This window comes from Taudactylus pleione, unplaced genomic scaffold (genome assembly GCF_031769625.1).
Source record: "Taudactylus pleione unplaced genomic scaffold, aTauple2 ptg000080l, whole genome shotgun sequence".
Taxonomy (NCBI): domain Eukaryota; kingdom Metazoa; phylum Chordata; class Amphibia; order Anura; family Myobatrachidae; genus Taudactylus; species Taudactylus pleione.
Window position 1 is genome coordinate 1,879,291 of NW_028284482.1, and position 21,089 is coordinate 1,900,379.

General features: G+C 44.2%; 1 protein-coding gene across 3 annotated transcripts in view; it reads left to right on the forward strand.

Moving 5' to 3' along the window:
- L3MBTL2 (L3MBTL histone methyl-lysine binding protein 2) overlaps positions 1-21,089 on the forward strand; it is a 197,561-nt gene that overhangs the window by 160,650 nt on the left and 15,822 nt on the right. For all 3 annotated transcript variants that reach the window (XM_088468106.1, XM_088468108.1, XM_088468107.1), the window contains 2 exons: positions 4,475-4,709; positions 20,369-20,434. In XM_088468106.1, the coding sequence (XP_088324232.1) occupies positions 4,475-4,709; positions 20,369-20,434 (301 nt within the window). The remainder of the gene's footprint in view (positions 1-4,474; positions 4,710-20,368; positions 20,435-21,089) is intronic.

Consider the following 21,089-nt stretch of genomic DNA (forward strand, 5'->3'; position numbering starts at 1 on the left):
GGGACCCTTACTGCTGGGTGCACTACAGGGACCCTTACTGCTGGGTGCACTACAGGGACCCTTACTGCTGGGTGCACTTCAAAGGGGGCATTACTACTGGGGCACTGCAGGGAGCATTACTACTGGGGCACTGCAGGGAGCATTACTACTGGGGCACTGCAGGGAGCATTACTACTGGGGGCACTACAGGGGCCTTACTACTGGGGTCACTACAACTGGAGACCACTACAGGGGCCCTTACTACTGGGGGTACTTCAAGGGGCATTACTACTGGGGCACTGAAGGGGAGCATTACTACTGGGGGCACTACAAGGGCATTACAACTGGGGGCACTACAGGGGCCCTTACTACTGGGGGCATTGCATAAGGGGCACTACTACAGGGAGAATTGCTTAAGGGGCACTAGTACAGGCAGCATTGCATGAGGGGAGAGGGGTCAGAGAAAGAGCGGGTCTGTGCTGTGTGGAGAGGAGCGGGGTTCTGTGCTGAGAGGGGTCAGTGATGTGAGGTAAGAGAGGGTCTGTGCTGTGAGGGGAGGGTGGTACTGTGCTGAGAGGGGTTAAGGGTAGGCTGCTGGGGGTGGAAGGTTAGGGTTAGGCTGGGAGGGTTAGGTTCAGGGGTAGGGTTAGGATACTTACCAGCAGGTATCGGTATCCTAAACTTGTCAGGATGCCGGCGTCTGGATTCTGAGTGCCGGCATACCGTACCCAACCCATAAATACATAGCCGACGTTTCAAGGCCGCAGCAGACCTTTTCTTAAGGGTGCTGTACAGGGGAATGAATCAGAATTTAAAATATAGTGCTATGGAATGTCTGAGGGAGGGGGGGCCCAAAACTGGTATCTTGCCTAGGACCCCATGAGATCTAAATCCGGCTCTACAGTTACTTGCTCTATCTTACTCTATTCCCAAATCTGAATCAGGCCCTAAATACCTACAATATAAAGCCTAACTATGTATTTGGAGGACACTTGATTTTATGCTTTTTTTATACTAACACTGAATAATTTTCTGCAGGGCACAAAGGTTCTTAGTCTGACAATTTTCTATAATATTAATAATAATAATATGAGCTTTCTAAAAACTAAAACAAGCTTTCTTGAAAGATGCCGCTCAAACAAATTATTCTGTCATTCAAAACCAAAACTGGACTGCAGAAGAGGGGTAGTGGCCATCTGCTTTAAAAGCACTTAAACTTAGGATCCACCCAATGTAAATTACTCACTCTTTTGAGTGTATATATTGCACAGAGGGCCTGATTCAGAGCCGAACGCTCTGACCAGAGCGCTCGCTCTGAATCAGGGCCCTCAACTTGGAGCGGCCTCATGGACGCTCGCATAGCTGTGGGTTACCACCCACAGCTATAGCGAGCGTCCATGATGATGGCCGCGATGGTCAAGACCATCACGACCATCGGGCTAACACCTCTCATTACAACCAGTTAGGGTGTGCAGTCTAAGGGCCTGATTCAGAACTGAACGCTCTGACCAGAGCGCTCGCTCTGAATCAGGGCCCTCCTCCATGAAAATGGAGCGCCCTCCTCCATGAAAATGGAGCTCGCAAGACCATCGCGACCATCGGGCTTGCGACGGAGACCCTGCGGTAGGGTCTCGCTGCCGCAAGCCCTGGAGTGATTTTGGCTCTATTAGAGCCAAAATCACTCCCACTGACTTCATTACTGATGTCAGTGGGGCCGGACTCAGACGGTAGGCGTTCCCATGGGAACGCCTCCGAATGGCAGCCACGCCCCCGGCACACCCACCAAAGGGGGAGTGCTGTCAGTCACCATCGACAGCACGCCCCCTTTGGTGCGAGACCAGGAGCGACGTATTCCCCGTCGCTCGCCGGGTCTCGCACATGCGCACGACGGAGCTCCCTCCGTCGTGCGCATGCGCATTAGGGCACCATCGACCCGCTTGCGAGCGTCCTGCGCTCGCGAGCGGGTCTGAATTAGGCCCAGAGTTCTACAGAATTAGTATTCAGAGTACTTCTTATTTACCGTCCTCCTGGAGATGGAAAGATATTATTGCAAGAATTTTCAGATATTATTTTATGTACTAGATCTTGACCATGGCTGATTCTTGGGGATTTCAATGCATGGGTTGAGGAGCTCTTACATCTTGGTCAAGACATCATGTGCACAATGAATGTTCTGGACCTGACACAAGCCATTCCTTCTGATACACATAAAAGTGATCACACTCTTGATCTTGTCTTCCAGGTTGGATTAGAATTCTCTGACCTAAATATAAACCCAGTCATGTGGTCAGACCACTACTCAATTTGGGTCTCCATCCCAACCCCTCGAAATAGAACTTTACCCATGGAGATGACCAAGTAACGTCCAAGGAGGGGTATGACTGCCCAGGCTCTTGCAGAAAACCTGGATCTATCTGCAGTAATGGGGACTTGTGAAGATCCTTGTTCCCTAGTCCATTACTATAATAGGGATGCGACAGCTGCACTGGATATTATTGCCCTTGTGTGTATATGACCCTTGGCTTCAGTGTTAGTGAACTCAAGAAAAGTGGTCGTAGACTTGAAAGGTGATAGAGGAAGATGATCCTGGTAGAGGATAAATTATAACAAATCAAACATATCAATCAACAATATCCCATAAGAAAACAGAGGGCCTGATTCAGAGCCGGACGCTCTGAAGCAGGGCCCTCCTACCTGAAAATGGAGCAGCCTCTTGGACGCTCACATAGCTGTGGGTTACCACCCACAGCTATAGCGAGCGTCCATGATGATGGTCGTGATGGTCAAGACCATCGCGACCATCGGGCTTGTGGCTGCAGGGTCTCGTGGCTGCAGGGTCTCGTGGCTGCAAGCCCTGGAGTGATTTTAGGTGGGAACGCCTTCGTCTGGCAGCCACGCCCCCGGCACGCCCACCAAAGGGGGCGTGCTGTCAGTCACCATCGATAGCACGCCCCCTTTGGTGCGAGACCAGGAGCGACGGATTCCCCATCGCTCGCCGGGTCTCGCGCTTGCGCATGACAGAACTCCCTCCGTCGTGCGCATGCGCATTAGGGCACCATCGACCCGCTTGCGAGCGGGTCTGAATTAGGCCCAGAGTTCCTTTCAAATGAGATCATGGCATCAAACAATAGGCCAGCTCAGTTTTTCCGTACAGTGGAGTTGCTTGCAAACCAGCATGCCTGCAGTCTGATGAACCCTCAGTCAAGATGCAATGAGTTTGCAAAATTCTTTGCAGAGAAAGTATCTTCCACTCGGGCTGGAACCCCTACAGTGGCCAAACTTTCAAGGAATCATAGGAGTGCCAAACTACCAAGCCTGCCAGGCCAAGCCACCTGTCTCCATGGAACAGCTTTGACATAATGGATGTAAAAGACACTGCTAATATGACCTGAATGTTGCGTCCCACCAACTGTGATCTGGACCCTGCCTCAACCAAACTTCTAATATGGTAATAGGGTGTATGTACATGATTGGCCCTGTATTTGCAAAAATAGTTCAATTTTCTTTGCAGACAGGCATTTTTTCTGAACAATTAAAGGAAGCGATTGTTAGACCATTTCTTAAAAACTATATTAGACCCCGACTGCATGTCTACCTTCTGGATCTCTCTGCAGCATTTGATACCGTGGACCAGTGAGTCTAATAGAGCACCTGAAAATTTTCTGTGGACTGGATGACACAGTCCTTAGCTGGTTCAAATCATTTCTTACCAGCAGGTCACAGAGAGTTTCTTCTGGAGTAAACTCTTTGTCACCAGTGCCACTTCCATGCAGTGTCCCACAGGGTTCTGTACTATATCCCATACTCTTTGGAGTATACATGCTACCACTAGGTGAAATAATCAGACGTTATCGCCTGGCCTACCACTGCTATGCAGATGATACACAACTGTACCTGTCCTTTGCTCCAGGTACAAAGAATCTAATACCAACCCAAAATTCATATCCAACTGTGCTCCAGGAGTTGATGAGTGCCAGTTGGCTGCAACTGAACACTGATAAAACAGAGGTCCTGATGATAGGTCACAGGACAAGGCTGTAGCATTGCCAACCAATAGGATTAACGCTTGTGGGTCCATGAGCCAATGGCCCCTGCTTTGCAAACCCTGCTCCAGCGGGTGCCCAGCAGCTAAATGCTGCATGTAATGATATTTTCCTCGGTTGTACACTGGATCGTATAGTGTGTACAGCACCCGCTATATATCTTTCCATCGCGTTGTGCCGTCGGCTGAATGAATACACAACGCAAAGTGAGTACCCATCTTAACTCCCACCTCAGAATCCGGACCAATATTTATTGGGGAGTCCTTCCTATTCTTAACTCTTCCTATTCTTTTTTCCTTCAGATATGATTTTGTCACCCCTTAAGTTGTCAATTTGATAGTGTTAATTAAGGCCACTGACGGTATATGTAGATAAAATGTTACATATAGATATAAAAGTAAATACAATTATTGTACTAATTATTTCTTCTTCTTTTTTCCTGGCTCTTTCAGGACTGCCCCAACCATGGCTTTAAACCAGGTATGAAGCTGGAAGCTGTGGATTTGATGGAATCCCGCCTCATTTGTGTGGCCACAGTGAAACGTGTGGTGCAACGACTTCTTAGGATACATTTTGATGGCTGGGAAGATGAGTATGACCAATGGGTAGACATTGAATCCCCTGACATCTACCCAGTAGGCTGGTGTGAATTGACAGGGTACCAGCTTCAGCCACCTGTTGATGAAGGTAGTGTTATACATATCACACTTTAATCTTATTTTTAAGCCTCAAAAATGTAGTTTATATGTTTTTCTATCTTTACTGCCATATGTGTCCATGCATGTATGCAATCTGAGCTGCCTCCAGTCAGGGCATTAATTCTGCCCTGTGTATAGAAACTCAAAAGAATGATACCTTCAAATAAAATTACGCCATACTAGAACACAGACCAAGACATTTAACATGCATTAAGCAGATTTAACATTATATATCCTTTTTCATCGTTACCTACACCTTATGATTAATAATGAATTTATTTGGACATCATTTGTATGTTGGTTGATATTAATGTATTGCATGATATTAATGTATTGCACTAATCTAAACTGCACCAGATACACACAAACCATACAGCACAAATAAATCAGAAATGGCACCCCTTCTCCACATACTTTTAAACATCACAAATGGTTTGACTATTGCTGACAGTCATAGTAAATAATATGGACTGCATTTTTGCTTCTTATATATAATATTTTGAGTTAAAAATGTGTAAAGATAAGTACCACTCAAAATAAGCTACATTTCTACCTCGTCACCTGATGTATGCTGTAAAGCCAGATACGTCTGACATTGTGTTGTGTACTTCAGTGTTGCACCACAGTATACTCCCTTGTTTGTTTGTTTGTTTGTTACTTCAAGTATATTATGTAGCATTTGTGTACTGTAATTTTTAAACTGATGTACAGTACACTGTGACCTGTTGTGTTAATAATTTGTTTTACCAGGGGCGCCGAGAAGGGGGAAAAGTGGCTTCCTGAGGGGCCCGGGTCCGGCGCCGCCCCCCTCCCTTCTCTCTCCTTCACAGAAGCCCAGCACACAGCGTGTGCTGAGCTGCAGTGGAAGACTGCTCGTGGCTGCTGAGCAGTAGCCACATCAGTCTCCTATGCCTGTGATCGCCCCCCCGCCCCCTGGCTTTGCGCCGGGCTGAGGGGCTCACAGCACCCCCCTCCCCAGCGTACAAAAGTGTGTGTGTTTGTTTTCTCAAGGGGGTATGGCCATGCCTCCCGCGATTAGGCCACGCTCCCTCTGTACCTGGGCCTAGCCCTGCATTTTACTGACACTGTGTACTACTACTATTTCAAATTACTGTTATGTTTAAGTAATATATGTGAAAGTAACCAATCAGATTTAACAAATAACGTAACTACAGTAATGTCTCTATAATAGGTGAATAGTGTTTGTTGCATACAAGCCCATGAGCCAAAGTAGGCCCACTTTGTACACCCTGCACCCAGAACAGTCTGCCACTGTCCAGCAAAGCCACATTTTCAGCAATGTCTGTGGAAAGACTTTGGAGAGAGTGGTTTTCTGTCATCGATGGCAGACTAGGATCCAATGCCCCCCCCCTTCCACGGCACAGAGCTTAGCTCTGCCCCCTGGTGGCCCACTAAGTCCCCCTTATTTTTATTGGCCCGTGGGCCACCATGTACCCCAGCAGCAGTGGCCGTCGAGTGGTGCAAATCATCGAGGATTCATCCCTAGATTAGATGGTTTTGTGCCAGTGATGGTAATCGCCGATGGAACTATCCATGTTGTCCATCGATGGACTGCCTACTGATGGCCATCCTTACTGGATGCAAGTTTAAATTTCCTCCCAGGCATGTATTGCTGTTAGCCCTGCCCCCCAGCGTTACTCGGCAGGCTTCCAGCAGGAGCGAAAGCTGCTATTTCTTTTATGCTGATTAATTCTATATAGGCTAATACTGGTGCTGTACATTTTGTGGGGATGTATATAGATAAGTTAAATTGATCCTTTTGTATATAGATTGGCCAAGTTGAGGGGGCTATAAACTGTGGGGATTCTTAGTTCGTTAACTCTACTGCCTAAATGTTTTTACTTGTATATCATTAGGTTTTATGGTATACATCAACCGCTGATTTCCTCTTTCTCATCCCTGAGCGACTTATATTCATCAAAGATATCATGCTCCAGCCCTTAAAAACCACTTTCTTACCTCTCTGGTGTCTGTCCAGACTAAAGCTGGCCACACACTAGACCATCTTTCATCCAACCATCCAACTAGTTGATTGGTTGGAATGAAAATCTGGTAACGTATGGGAGTAAATGATGATCAGCAATTTTCTCCTAAATGCCAGGAAACAGATGAAAATGGTAGTCAGACAAGTTTGTTAAATGTTTGAGCAAAACAATTTGTTCAAACAACAGTTTTTAGTCCATTTTCCGGTGTTTGGGAGCAAATTGCTGATTGTCATTTGCTTTCATCCCTTACCAGATTTTCATTCCAACCAATCAACTAGTTGGATGTAAGTTGGTCTAGTGTGTGGCCAGCTTAACATAGAGGTCCGCTCACTCTGCACATTGCTCCAAGCTGGTGCTGAGGTCTTGTCTGCACTGCTTCTACCCTGTCTGCTCAGTGTTCTGTCACTGAGCATAAAGTCTCCGCAGCCCCTTGCTCACATCGTGTCTTTCCAGCATGTGGGCACACAAGCTGCACGTCAGAGTTCCCTCCTAAACCACAGTATGGGCGCAGCCATGTTGGACTCACCTGACACTTTTCCTCCACTCAGAGCGCTGCTCCCAGACCAGCTAATCACAGCATCCAATCCCTGGGGATACTCCCTTATAAATTCCATTTCCTAACTGGCCTCTGTTGCCAGTACAACGTCTCTTGCTGAAATTACAGCTCTGGCCAGGATGTGACCAAGCCTAGGAGGCCAAAACGATCATCATCGGTGATATTAACAATATTAGTTAAGCTATTCTTTAATGTCTGATAATGTACCCTTTTGCACATATGCTGTTATTGAGACGCCAACGGTAACCCCGGTTCTTCAAACCTTATCTTGGTATATATGTCGAAAGGGCAGTGATATAGGATGTATTTACCCTTATTCATTACCCTATTACTTGTGTCTGCTGCTTACCACAGTTAGCACCAAACTGTTGGGTAGGAATATAATCTTACTTGCCTCTCATATCGCTTCGCGCTCTCTCATCCGGACTCCCTGCTGCCCGTTCTGCACTGCCAATTGGTATCCGCACGGACTGCCTGGTTTTTGTCCTGACAGCAGAAGTGCCGCTGCTACTATCTGTCACCCCCGTTCGGGACCCCGCTATGCTCTCTCATCTATCACCCTCTGCTGTCAAAGCAAGGTGGCAAGAAAGCAGAAGCAGGTGGGCTAACCTGTTCGGACCTTGTTCTTAGACAGCAATGTTTTTTTGAATATATGGAATTAGAGTTTCACAAAAAGTCCACCGTTTGATATGAGCCTCTTGGGCTTGAATTTTGTGGTCTTATGAGAGCTATGGATATTTGTGAATGGTACAAATAACAAATCCGTCGATTATAGATATAGCATTATGTGTATCACTGCTACTTTTCTACAATATAGCTGCTGATTTGCGGATTTGAAAACAACACACTAATGCCCAGCTGCAGGCTAAGTGAACATATCTTACCCAACTGCAATGCTCCTGGATTAATAACACTGTTTAAAAAAAGTTTTTTGTTTGAAATGCATTAACAGATGAAATTTGAACTATGAATGTCTATTTGTCTGTGATTAACCTTAGCTTTTTCTATTGATGCTCTGCAGTGAGCCACAAAAGTCATAGAACTAAGACAATCATGTGATATACCTTAGCTCAGTCAGCTGGCTGTTAATTGAGCACAGTCTGACATACCTCTGTGTCATCTGGCAAACTGGATCAAGTGAGCTGCAATGCTCCTGGATTAATAACACTGTTTAAAAAAAAGTTTTTTGTTTGAAATACATTAATAGATGAAACTTGAACTATAAATGTCATAGAATAAAGAAAATCCTTGGAACTATGGGCCTGATTCAGAGCCGCTCGCAATTAGCGCTCGCTCGTTCAGAAAAAGGGGGTGGCTATTCAAATGAACCGTACGCTCCTTGCGGTCTGTTGCCGCCTCCATGTCTGAACGAGCGAACAAAACATGCGGTCGTTTATTTGATAAAAACGCCCCCTGGCTGCTCGCATCCTACGTCATGTCCGCTATTTATTAGATTAATCGAGTACATCGAACAGCGTATGAACTGCTCACTATTCTTGTGGTTGGTTTTTCCTACCACAATTTTGCGAGCAGTTCTGGCTATAAAACAACCAAGTGACGTGGTCAATGACGCTGCTGTATTAATTATGCACACCCATAATACGCCCGTTTTTACCTTTAAGCACGCCTGCGTTCTGATCTCCACTCCCCGTTTCAAGCACCTTCCCCTGTTACCACCTACATACGCCTCCTCCTGTCACTCAAAATAGCAGGCACTCGCTATATAGCGAACAAACGATTTTCGTCCGCACTGAGTGGTTCGCGCATGCGTATTAGAAACCGTACGCATGCGCAGATGTGCGAACATCGCTCGGAAAGAGCGTACTGCCACTTACGAGCGGCTCTGAATGAAAATAAAACTGTGTCAAAAAAAAGTTTAAAAAAAAAATAAAAATAGGGACACCCCAAAAAATGTACTTTAATTTTGGGTTTAAAAAAAAATAGGGAACACACTTCTAAAATAGCCAAATTAAATGCAGAGCGGTTCCCAAGTATGCGGCAGGTGTTTTCTTCATTGGTGGAGTAGCGACAGGTGCATTTTTGCAGAATTTTTAAAAATCATTTTAGGGACTTAAAAAAAATGCTTACCCCCATTTTCATGTACCCCAAATTTGATAGCAATAGTTATTTTTACAAAAAAAAAGTGCTATTCTTCACCCCTTCTTCATAGCCGCAAATATGCACCTGCCGCGGCTATTAGAAACCCTGACTTCCTTCAGCAGGTAAAAATGGGGGTACCCATAGTGATTCCCCAGTCTAGACATCTTTAGGGGGGTCCATGGAATATTTCCCGTAAATTCACGTTTTTTGGCGTTACCTTTCCGCCAGCTCCCGTTTTCATTGATTTCTAATTGAATACGGGGATAAAGCGGGCACGCGCCAGATACTTTATCCCCGGAAAACCTGCAATTTCGAGCGAAAAGTCCAGCACGAACTTTTCGCACCCAAATTGAATATGGCCCAGTGTCTTTGACCTTTAACCATCTAATCTATTTACTTAATTTGACAGTAGGGAGCCCCTTTTTTTCCGTGCAATAGTCCTACTGCAGCAATTTGTATGGACATATAGTAATAAAAAGATTATATGATTATATATCATTGCTTAAGATTGACACATAATTTCCTAATATGTCTTAAAACGGTTTAATTATTCACAGCATATATTCTGAGTACATTGTTCTAGGAGAAATTGACACAATTATTATTACCGTATATACTTGAGTATAAGTCGACCCGAATATAAGCCAAGGTACCTATTTTTACCACAAAAAACTGGGAAAACTTATTGACTCGTGTATAAGCCTAGGGTGGGAAATTGCAGCAGCTGGTAGTGCCCCCAGTAGTAATTCCCCCTGGTTGTGCCCCCAGTAGTAATCCCTCCTGGTAGTGCTCCCAGTGGTAATCCCCCCCTGGTAGTGCCTCCAGTAGTAATCCCCCCCTGGTAGTGCCCCCAGTGGTAATCCCCCCTGGTAGTGCCCCCTGTAGTAACCCCCCCCCTGTAGTCATCCCCCCTGGTAGTTCCCCCAGTGGTAATAACCCCTTTTAGTGCCCCCTGTAGTAATCCACCCCCTGGTAATATCCCCAGTGGTAATCCCCCCTTTTAGTGCCCCATGTAGTAATCCACCCCTTGTAGTTCCCCCAGTGGTAATAACCCCTTGTAGTGCCCCCTGTAGTAATTGACCCCTGGTAGTGCCCCCTGTAGTAATCGCCCCCTGGTAGTGCCCCCTGTAGCCCCCCCCCCAGTAGAGAGAGACGTAATAAGAATGAAAAAATAAAAAATCACTTACCTGAAACTCCAGCTCCTGGTCCCGCCGCTACCAGCTCCTCCGGCCGCTTTGTATGGGAGAGACGTAATTACTCATGACGTCTCTCCCATTACCCACTGTGGGAGCCGGAAGATGGCTCCCGCAGTGGGAGCAGCAGCAGCCGCTGAGAGTCTGACAGACTCTCAGCGGCTGCTGATTACAGCAAACACGCAGCTGCCGGTTCCAGCGGCTGTGTGTTTGTGCTGTGTAGCGCTGACCGAACTCTGTCCGGTCAGCGCTACACTTCACTCGAGTAGAAGCCGAGGGGGTACTTTTTCAGCACAAAAAATGTGCTGAAAAAGTCGGCTTATACTCCAGTATATTCGGTAATACTTTCTCCATCGGTATTATTTTTTTGTGCTGACTGTGCAGCACAAGGGTGTAGTTATCAGTTTTTTCTCAGTGTGTACTGTATATACGCAAAATATATCGCCTTGCCAATACGGGCACTACTTGATAGGACATTTACCCAAATAAGCAACTATAATAATTTTTTATAAAAAAATGAAAAAAATAAAATAAAAAAACAAACATTTTGTATATTTTTCTTCCTTCTTTGCATTTTTTCTAGTTTTAAAATAGGAAATGTTTTTCTACTTATTTTAGTGTTGCTTATTAAAAGCTAAGTTTTAATCACATTATTATTAGATAAGTGCCCCCCAAACAAGTCTTTTTTTTCCCTTTTTGAATGTTGCAATTCTGACTCGGGAGCACCGCCAACCTTCTATAGTTAACAGCAATCAGCATATAAAATTATAGTATATGGCAATAGGGATATCTGCCACCTGACCTCTGCTTGTTAATTAGGGTATATATATATTCATTTCCCGTGCAGAATTGTAGACTGTTGTTGTTCTAGTGCGGATTCTCCACCTATCTGCTTCTTACATGAAATGACAGCTCTGTGCTGAAGGTACTCTGTATATGAACGGTCCCAGGGCCTGATTCAGCAAGGATTATAATTGCAAATAATCTCAATAATGCATATGCAGCAGGAGGTGTTTGACACCCCTGCTGCATTTGCAATCCCAGCACTGCGACGGAGGTCGCAGGCTGGGATCACCATCGTGACCGTCGATGGTCACGTGGATGGACGGCCAGCCAGCTGAGTAAGCCTCAGCTTACTGAGCCTGGCCAGCTTGCGAGCCCAGCAGACTGTGTACGTCCATGCAGTCTCTGGGCTGGCCACTCCCGGAAAACTGGGCGGACAAACCCCGTTTCTGGTAATGCAGGCCGCCCCCGCACCGTCCCTTAAATGCCTCTGCATTCAAGCGCTTGCGTGCGTCTTAGCAGGAACCATTCTGCACTCGCAGAATAGGTCCTGCGCACGTGCAGTTTCCCGATACTCAGGAATCTGCATTCAGCAGTGCACTTACGTATAATTCTGAATTTGGCCCCCAGTCTGTTATATTCCAGTTCCAAGTCTGGATATTGAATCTCCTACTCCATCTAACATTTACCACAGAGACTTGTTAACATTAACCTCTATCGGACCCATACTGATCCAGTGCTGCAATTCATCATGATTGGTTCCAAACCTACCCAGTACTGCAATTCATCATCGGTTCCAAACTGACCCAGTACTGCAATTCATCATTATCGGTCCCAAACCGATCCAGTACTGCAATTCATCAACATTGGTCTCAAACCGATTAAGTTCTTCAATTCATCAACATCGGTCTCTGGGCCTGATTCACTACTGTACGCAACTGCGATTACGCACACAATCAGCCGATTGTTGTGTTCTGCGCATGCGTATACATAGCAGTGCGCGTGTGCGAACTAGCTTTTGTGATCGGGACTGCGATCACAGAAGCTGCGCAGACCCCTCCCAGATTGACAAGAAGCACCGTTTGTGGGTAGTGACGAGGGGGTGGTCGGAGAAATGCATACATGCCACTGCGTTCGCACGCCATTGTAGGGGCGTGCATATATTAGCCACTGCAATGGCATACGCAGTGTGAGGTCTCATAGCGTGCTTGGTTGTTAGCAATACTAAGATGGTACTCGATTGTACCGATGGTTTCGCAATTCTGCTAAGTATTACAGATGTGTGCAATGTAAAGTGGGTGTCCTTATGTAATGCTGAGTATGCATTGCGATCGCAATGGATTAGCATAATATCGCAGTTGAACTGCGTGCGTACGCAATATTGTGATCCGTAATGAATCAGGCGCTCAAATCAATCAAGTTATTAAATTCATCAATATCTGTCTCAAACCGATCCAGCTCTCAATCCAGCATCACCGGTCCCAATCCGATTCTGCCCATCTCTTCAGTATTTTATATCCAGTTCTCATTCCAACCTGATGCTCAATAAAGACATTTACTTTACTGCCCTCACCTTATGGCCCATCATCCTCTACAGTTCATATTACTCCTCATATTATACATGAGTAGTCTTTGCTTAGCCACCCAGTTTTATCCACACCTGCCAAGTCTCCTCTTCAGCCTCCCACACCTGTTCTGACCAACTCCTAACCTCAGGCGTGACAACAACATAGGTATAATATGTTCTAAAAATATCTAATAAAGCTGATTATGCACTATCTCACCTTCCAGAGTGAATTGCCATCTGGCCAGCATCTTCTATAGGATACAGGGTTGCATAAGACTGACAAGATATGGTCTACACCAGTGTTGGCTAACCTTGACACTCCAGCTGTTATGGAACTACATAACCCAGCATGCACTTCTACAGTTTTGCTATTAGGGCATGCTAAAACTGTGGCAGGGCATGCTGGGATATATAGTTCCACAACAGCTGGAGTGTCAAGGTTAGCCAACACTGGTCTACACCATATCATACTTACCTACTCTCCTGGAAGTTGCGGGAGGCTCACAAATTTTCGGGTAGCCCCACGCACCCACGGAAGGTTGTCTGGATCTCCCGCATCCCAGACACTTCCTAAGGAAATAGGCAGGATAGGGAGATAATTGCCATGAATCATGACATATGGAGGAGGCGGAGCTAAATGACTCAAAAAAGCGACATCTGTCAAGTTGTCGTCCAGGTTTCCTGGCAGGTCATAGAGACACTGATAGGGGTATTCAATATGGGTGCGATAACATTGTTTTTTGCGTTATCGCACTTTTTTAACTTTTTTGCGTTAATATCACTGGTTTTAGTTTTACACCGTATTCAATTTGAAAGACTTATCGCAGTTTTGAAAAGTCTTTGATAAAAAACGGTGATAACTTTTCACCATTGAATAGGTGTCGAAAAAAAGTGCAGAATTGGGGTTTAGGGGTGCAGGCTTGAAAAAAAATAGCCTGCACCCCTGAGATTGACATTTAAAAAAGAACTGTGTCAAAAAAAGTAAAAAAAAAAAAATAGGGACACCCCAAAAAATTAATTTAAAAATTGGGGTGCAAAAAAAAAAAATGGGAAAAAATTGTTAAACAATAGGAAAATAGGTTCAGGGCTATTCTGCAAGTATGCGGAAGGTGTTTTCTCGAATAGAATTATAGCGGCAGGTGCAGAAATGCAGAATTATTAAAAACTTACTTTAGGGACATCAAAATATGCTAGTACCCATTTTCATTTACCCCAAATTTGATGGGACCACTTAAAAAAACGAAAAAAATAACCTAAGTGCTCTTCTGCATTACTTCTTCAATGTCGGGAAAAAAACACCTGCTGTGGCTATTTAAAGCCCCGGCTTTCAATTAAAGGCTAAAACGGGGGTACACATAGTGTTCCACCATGTTTTTACAACTTTAGGGGGGTCTTACAATTATTTTAAGGAAAAATTTGTAACTTTACGCAAATCCAACTTCGGAGTTTTCCGTTTTCGTTAATTTGATATTGAATAAGCGGGAGCGCGTACCATACCTTTACGCAGAAAAAAACTCTGATATGAAACGTTAACTTCGCCAGGGAAGTTAACCTTTCATATTGAATACCCCTCTGAGTCTCTGTCTCTCTTCCCCTCTTTACTTATTCGAATAGAGATCATTACAGGGTTCTTTCTGAGATTCACATTTAGTCTATTACATGTCGGGTTGCACATTTAGTGTATCCTCTTGTACAGTTAGCATCTTATGCCCATAGGTTGTACTCACAGGCTGTGGTGGAGTTTTGGACCTGGGAGGGGAGGGGGGGCGGGGGTCAGTAGGGTTGAGCCATTAATGACCACTTGAGGTGGTGTCCACGGTTTCTTTGTGCCATATATTTTATTGTCCATTAGTTTCTGTCATACTGACATATCTGTGAGTGGACACAGGTACTGTAGTGGTTTTTTTCACAACTTACAGATTGCATCACTCCTACCCTTTGGACCCTATTTACTACAATCCGCATTTGAAATGCAGACTGTAGTGTGATAATTTCGCCTAAATTCGCAATGCAAATTTAGGAAACATCACAGGGATTTATCAAAAATCCACTGCAGGGACACAGCTTGCGATAAAGCTCTGTCCCTGCGAATCCCGTCCACAGCCTTATCACTGTATTTTTAGCTATAAATACAGTGAGGAGGTTTCGTGCATGCGCCGACCGGCTCATTCTACAAAACCCCCAACGCAACCGCAATCCCCCTTCCTACTCCCTGCGCGCCCCCCCACTCGATCTCCCCCCCGACACCTTCACTTACCTTCGGTCATCGGTGCTCGGTGATGTCCTCCAAGGCTCCGGTCAGCTGGTCTCCTATCCTGCACTGTGACTCCGGTCAGCTGTTCTATGCAGCAGCTGACCAGGGTCACATTGCAGGAGCCGGGAGACCAGCTGACTGGAGCCCCGGCCCGAGGAAATCACCGAGCACCCTGGATGCAAGTAAGTGGTTTTTTTTATTCTTAAAGCGATCAGCTTGTGGTCTATTTAGACCACACAGCTGATCAGAGGGGTAGCTCCTGGCTCTGTTCTGCCTGTTAGAGCAGAGCAGGAGTCGGGTAACCGGGAGAAATCCTGGATAACGCCATCTCCAGGTGGTGTTATCACAGGGCTTCCCCCTGTATTTTTTCCACAATTTATTTTCAGTAACTTTGACCAGATCACATTTCCCTTTACAATTGTGGGACATGCGATCTGCTTACTAAAAATATGTGATAATTAAGGTTTGGAGTAGAATTCTACTCCAATTGCCCTTTAGTAAATTTATGTGAAACTAAAATAATGTGAAAAGGGTGTATTTTAGTAAAAATAATGTTAATAATTAGGTCCTTTTATGTGGTGTCCTTCTAGGGGTATGGTCTTAGCATGTATAGGCATTCCCCCTTGTTATGATTTCTGTTGCACTGTAAGGGGTGGCTCATAGCTCCTTTACAGGCCCTGGCATTGCCTTTATCACTCAGGGTTTTTGTTATCGGAAACAGTTATGGCTGTTCTTAGTAGTGTATCAACCCTAAGTCTAGTCCTAAGTCCATAGGGCTCCAATCTGCATTAATTTGACCAGAAGTTCCTCTTTGCCAGTGTTAGGGGTCTTTCTCCCCTGGCTGTGGGTGGTTGGAGTCTTTCCCCCTGGCCATATCTGGGTTGCAGATGCTGGGTCTTCTCTAAAGTGCAGTGGCCAGCTCCGTCCTTTGGTGGCCCAGTAGGTCAGTACCTTACATGGTCACTGGTCCTTTGCAGACAGGAAGCCTTGGTCAAGGCAATCTAAGTAATTGTCTACTTCCTGTACAGGACATAATATAAGAAAACACTTTTGAAAGAAAAGCACTGTTTTTTTCAATGAAGATAACATTAAATTAATCAGAAATACACTCTATACATTGTTAATGTGCTAAATGACTATACTAGCTGCAAACGTCTGGTTTTTAAAGGAATATCTCCATAGGTGTACATTTCCAGCAACCATCACTCCATTGTACTAATGGTACATTGTGTTTGCAAAGCGCGTTAGAAGAATAATGGATGATTAGAAAACCCTTGTGCAATTATGTTAGCACAGCTGAAAACGGGTTTGCTCGTTAGAGAAGCTATAAAACTGGCCTTCCTTTGTGCTAGTTGAGTATCTGGAGCATCACATTTGTGGATTTGATTATACTCTCCAAATAGCCAGAAAAAGAGAACTTTCATGTGAAACTCGACAGTCTATTCTTGGTCTTAGAAATGAAGGCTATTCCATGCGAGAAATTGCCAAGAAACTGAACATTTCCTACAACGGTGTGTACTACTCCCTTCAGAGAACAGCACAAACAGGCTCTAATCAAAGTAGAAAGAGAAGTGGGAGGCCCCGGTGCACAACTGTGTAAGAAGACAAGTACATTAGAGTCTCTAGTTTGAGAAATAGACGCCTCACAAGTCGTCAACTGGCAGCTTCATTAAATGGTACCTGCAAAACGCCAGTGTCAACGTCTACAGTGAAGAGGCGACTCCAGGATGCTGCCCTTCTAGGCAGAGTGGCAAAGAAAAAGCCATATCTGAAACTGGCCAATAAAAGGAAAAGATTAATATGGGCAAAAGAACACAGACATTGGACAGAGGAAGATTGGAAAAAAGTGTTATGGACAGACAAATCGAAGTTTGAGGTGTTTGGATCACACAGAAGAACATCTGTTAGACGCATAACAAGTGAAAAGATGCTGGAAGAGTGCCTGACGCCATCTGTCAAGCATGGTGGATGTAATGTGATGGTCTAGGGCTGCTTTGGTGCTGGTAAAGTGGGAGATCTGTACAAGGTAAAAGAGTTTTGAAAAAGGAAGGCTATGGTACGCAAGAAGTGCCCATCAAGCAAATCCAACTTGTGGCAGGCGCTTCAGGAAGCGTGGGGTGAAATTTCTCCAGATTACCTCAACAAATTAACAGCTAGAATGCCAAATGTCTGCAATGCTGTAATTGCTGCAAAAGGAGCATTCTTTGACGAAAGCAAGACAAAATTATTATTTCAAATAAAAATCATTATTTCTAACCTTGCCAATGTCTTGACTATATGTTCTATTCATTTTGCAACTCATTTGACAAGTAAAAGTCAATTTTCATGTAAAACATGAAATTGTCTGGCTGTCTCCAAACTTTTGAACGGTAGTGTAGGTACTAATACATTTGAGAAACAAAGTAGTTGGGACCCGCACTAGAAAAAAACAATCCAACCTGGCTAACCAGAAGATAGTTGGCTCTGTATACTGAATATAAAGGGTCTTGTAGCAGAATATATACTATTATTGTATGTAGAGGACCAATTTAGTAATTTATAAGCAATAACATTGATTGCTTCCTAATTTTTGGTTGGTGGTTCTCCACTGAGTCAGAATTGTTAAATTTAGAAAAGGAGAGAAAGAAGACTCTTTGTTGGAGGCACTCTTATGGTTATATGATTAGATTAAAACTTAACTTTTAATATATAAGGTTATAGTGCGTATCCACTAGCAGTTAGTGGAACGACAGTACGATTACAACATTGTAATCGTACAGTCGTTCCTCTTCCCCTGCAGTGCCTACTCTGAACGATCAGTCGTTCGGTGTAGGCACCCTCCCCTCATCCCTGAAGATTTGACACAATGTGTCAAATCTAGCTACTTAAAACAATCGCCTTTTTTCCCTGTTGGAACGCAAACAGGCAATGAATTGTATTTGTCTCTTGTTTATTTGTGTCTTACATTTTCTATATATAACACATCCTCATATTGACCATTGCTGGCTGTAAGTTTCATATATAACTGGATGTTACAGAAAACTCATATTTTTCCCCATGAATTCTAAACTTATATATTAAAAGTTAAGTTTTAATCTATTCATATAACCATAAGAGTGCCTCCAACAAAGAGTCTTCTTTCTCTCCTTTTCTAAAACTAATACACTGGGCCAAGAAGGTACCCCATCTGGACAGGCAACTCTCCACACTGTGAGATCAGATGTGCCAGTCCCCTCTGTGGTGACTCCATTATCCGTACTGATCCAGAGGGCCCTTCGCGGTTTGGAATTGAGTACTGATCTCAACAGATGCCCGCCTGACTGCAATGGGCGCTGTCTCTATAGGTCTCAATTTTCAGGGACAGTGGTCCAACCCAGAGTCCACCCTCTTAATCAACATCCTGCAGTTGAGGGTGGTCAGGAAGACAACTTGGTCCTTCCACTTGTGGTAGCTGTTCCATCTCTATTCATCCCAGCCATGGTACCTCACCATATTCGATGGGAGGGTCTCCTAGTCATACTCATAGCTCCAGACTGGCCTTGTCAATTGTGGTATGCTCTTCTTCATGGAATGCGGGCCATGATACCTTGCCGCTTTGCTATTTAGCAGGACCTCTTGAGTCAAATCCTGTGTATACACCCAAATTTGCATCAACTGTCTTGACGACTTAGTTTTTGAGACCCAGATCTTGAGCGCTCGCTTTGGTCTTATAAGCTAGTCACTTCAAGTAAATATAATCGTATCTGGAGACTTTCCATTTTTATGGTGAGAACATTGTGGTCTCTTGGCAGAAGTCTTTAGAATACCACATACTTCACCTGCAAGCACACCACACTGGACATGTCCAATATAATCTGATCTTGGCAGCTATGCAATGTTGGGCCTGGTTAGCACTTGAATGGGAGGATACCTGTGAATAACAGGGACAGTAGATACGTCCTTCTACATCCAGGCCTTCACCTTACTTTTCTCAAGTCTTCGGTATCTGCCATTGGGAGGATATCGTTAAAACCTAGACTGTAATGGCAGAGTTTGGGTCTCTGTCTCACCTCTCCTACATACAGTATGCTGAAACACTTTTACCTTTAATGTGGCTTCTTTTTTTTTTAATCATTTTGCAATTTCTAGTGAGCATCAATAATGACTCCTGAAACAGCATACTGTATGCTTTCTCCCACACTTCACTCTTTTTGCCACTAACAATATTTGCATCACAATAAATATACTCTTTCCACATATATGGCCCAATCTTCTATAGAGCCATCAAAGGCAGACGCCAATCATTGGGGTAGCTCTGTTAAATACCCTGTATACTTGAGTGTTGGCAGATTTAACTTGATTTATCTGCAGTTTAGCACACTGGCCATCTGAATATGTTAGGAATAGATGAGTTGAGTTGCACAAAAAAACAGTTCTGTCTCTGATATAGCATATATAGTTAGTACATTTGAAAAATAAAAATATCCAGGCATTTTGCTTCAAACACCATTACAATGCATTTAAAGTGTACTCAACCTTCCAAATACTGAGGCTTACACCTAACAAGGGCTGACTTGTGGGCCAAACCCAAAAAGGCCTTACACAGGCTTGATTGATAGCAACCAGGACATTAAGACATTTTTTTCAAAGAATATGAACTTACAGAAAATGAGGAACCCTTGACACAGGGCTGCAAGCTTAAATGTTTAGATCAATATATGAACAATTCCTCATGTTTTCCATTCCTCAACACACACAGATTTGCTAATGCAGATTTTTTATATGTTGCGCAGTTTGTGTCATGTTTGCCGACATGGAGGGGGCAGCCGGGTGGGAGGTGACATGGTGCTACAATCACATCATCGCGGCCCTGTTCCCTGCAATACAAAGAGCCGATAGTTGGGAGCTGCAGTAATAGAGCAATCATGGCCCCTCCCACTTCTATACAAAGCTGCGATTCCCACCATTGTAAAGCTGGGTGGGGCTGCAATGACTTCATTCAGCATGAGTTACATCATCCAGCCGCTCGGACCACCCACTTTACTTGGGAAGTGGACAGCAGCAGGTGGCAGCGAGGGGTTTGGGGGCAGACTTGCACAAACATCAACTTATGAATTCTTATTTAATTCCACATTTCCCCACTATCTTTCCATTTTGTCTCATTATTCAACTTAATCTTACATTTTGCTTTAAGGTAACACTATGTTTCCGTTTAACTTTAATTTTCTCAGGAGAACCAGAAGAGATTTACAAACCTAAAGAATGTAAAAAAAAGAAAGTAGCATTTGGAAAGAAGCGTAAGTAAAAACCTTATTCTTTTTATGAAGAAGACTTTTAGGGGCATATTTATCAACATAGCTTCCAGCGTCTCAGATTTCAGCAGGATCATCCCTATTTGAGTCCTCTGTCCTCCTGTCACGATTGAGACTGCATTTTTCGCAACCACTGGGGAGTTGAAGAGGTATGTTCGTCCTCTGCTGTCCCGCATAGCAGAGCAGTAGTGATCTGGTGTTACGCACACCAGCAAGAGCTTAAAGGTTTACAGGAGTGGGGACTGGCATCGAGATTAGTGGTAGCCTAGCGCTTTTCATTGTAAGCACACTGTCTCCGTTTGCTTACTGTACAATGTGCAGTGTTTGTCAAATACAGCCTTCCCAATATGAAGACATTTTAATTACATGTCTCATGACCTATTAATCATTATATGCCATGACATTTTACTTGCTATTTTGTGGGTACAATTTCTGTTTTATATCTGCTTATTGATATCTTCATGAATAGCGAGGAGAGTTCTTTTTTAAAAATAAAGCCCTTGAACATGTCTAAACCATAGAACATGATATAAAAATTTTTTTGACCTATTCATTTGTATGAATTATTGGCTGCTTTTTAGGACTACCTTCCAGGGTCTCCCAGAGGGGGACATCACAGTCCCACCCACACAAATTGCAA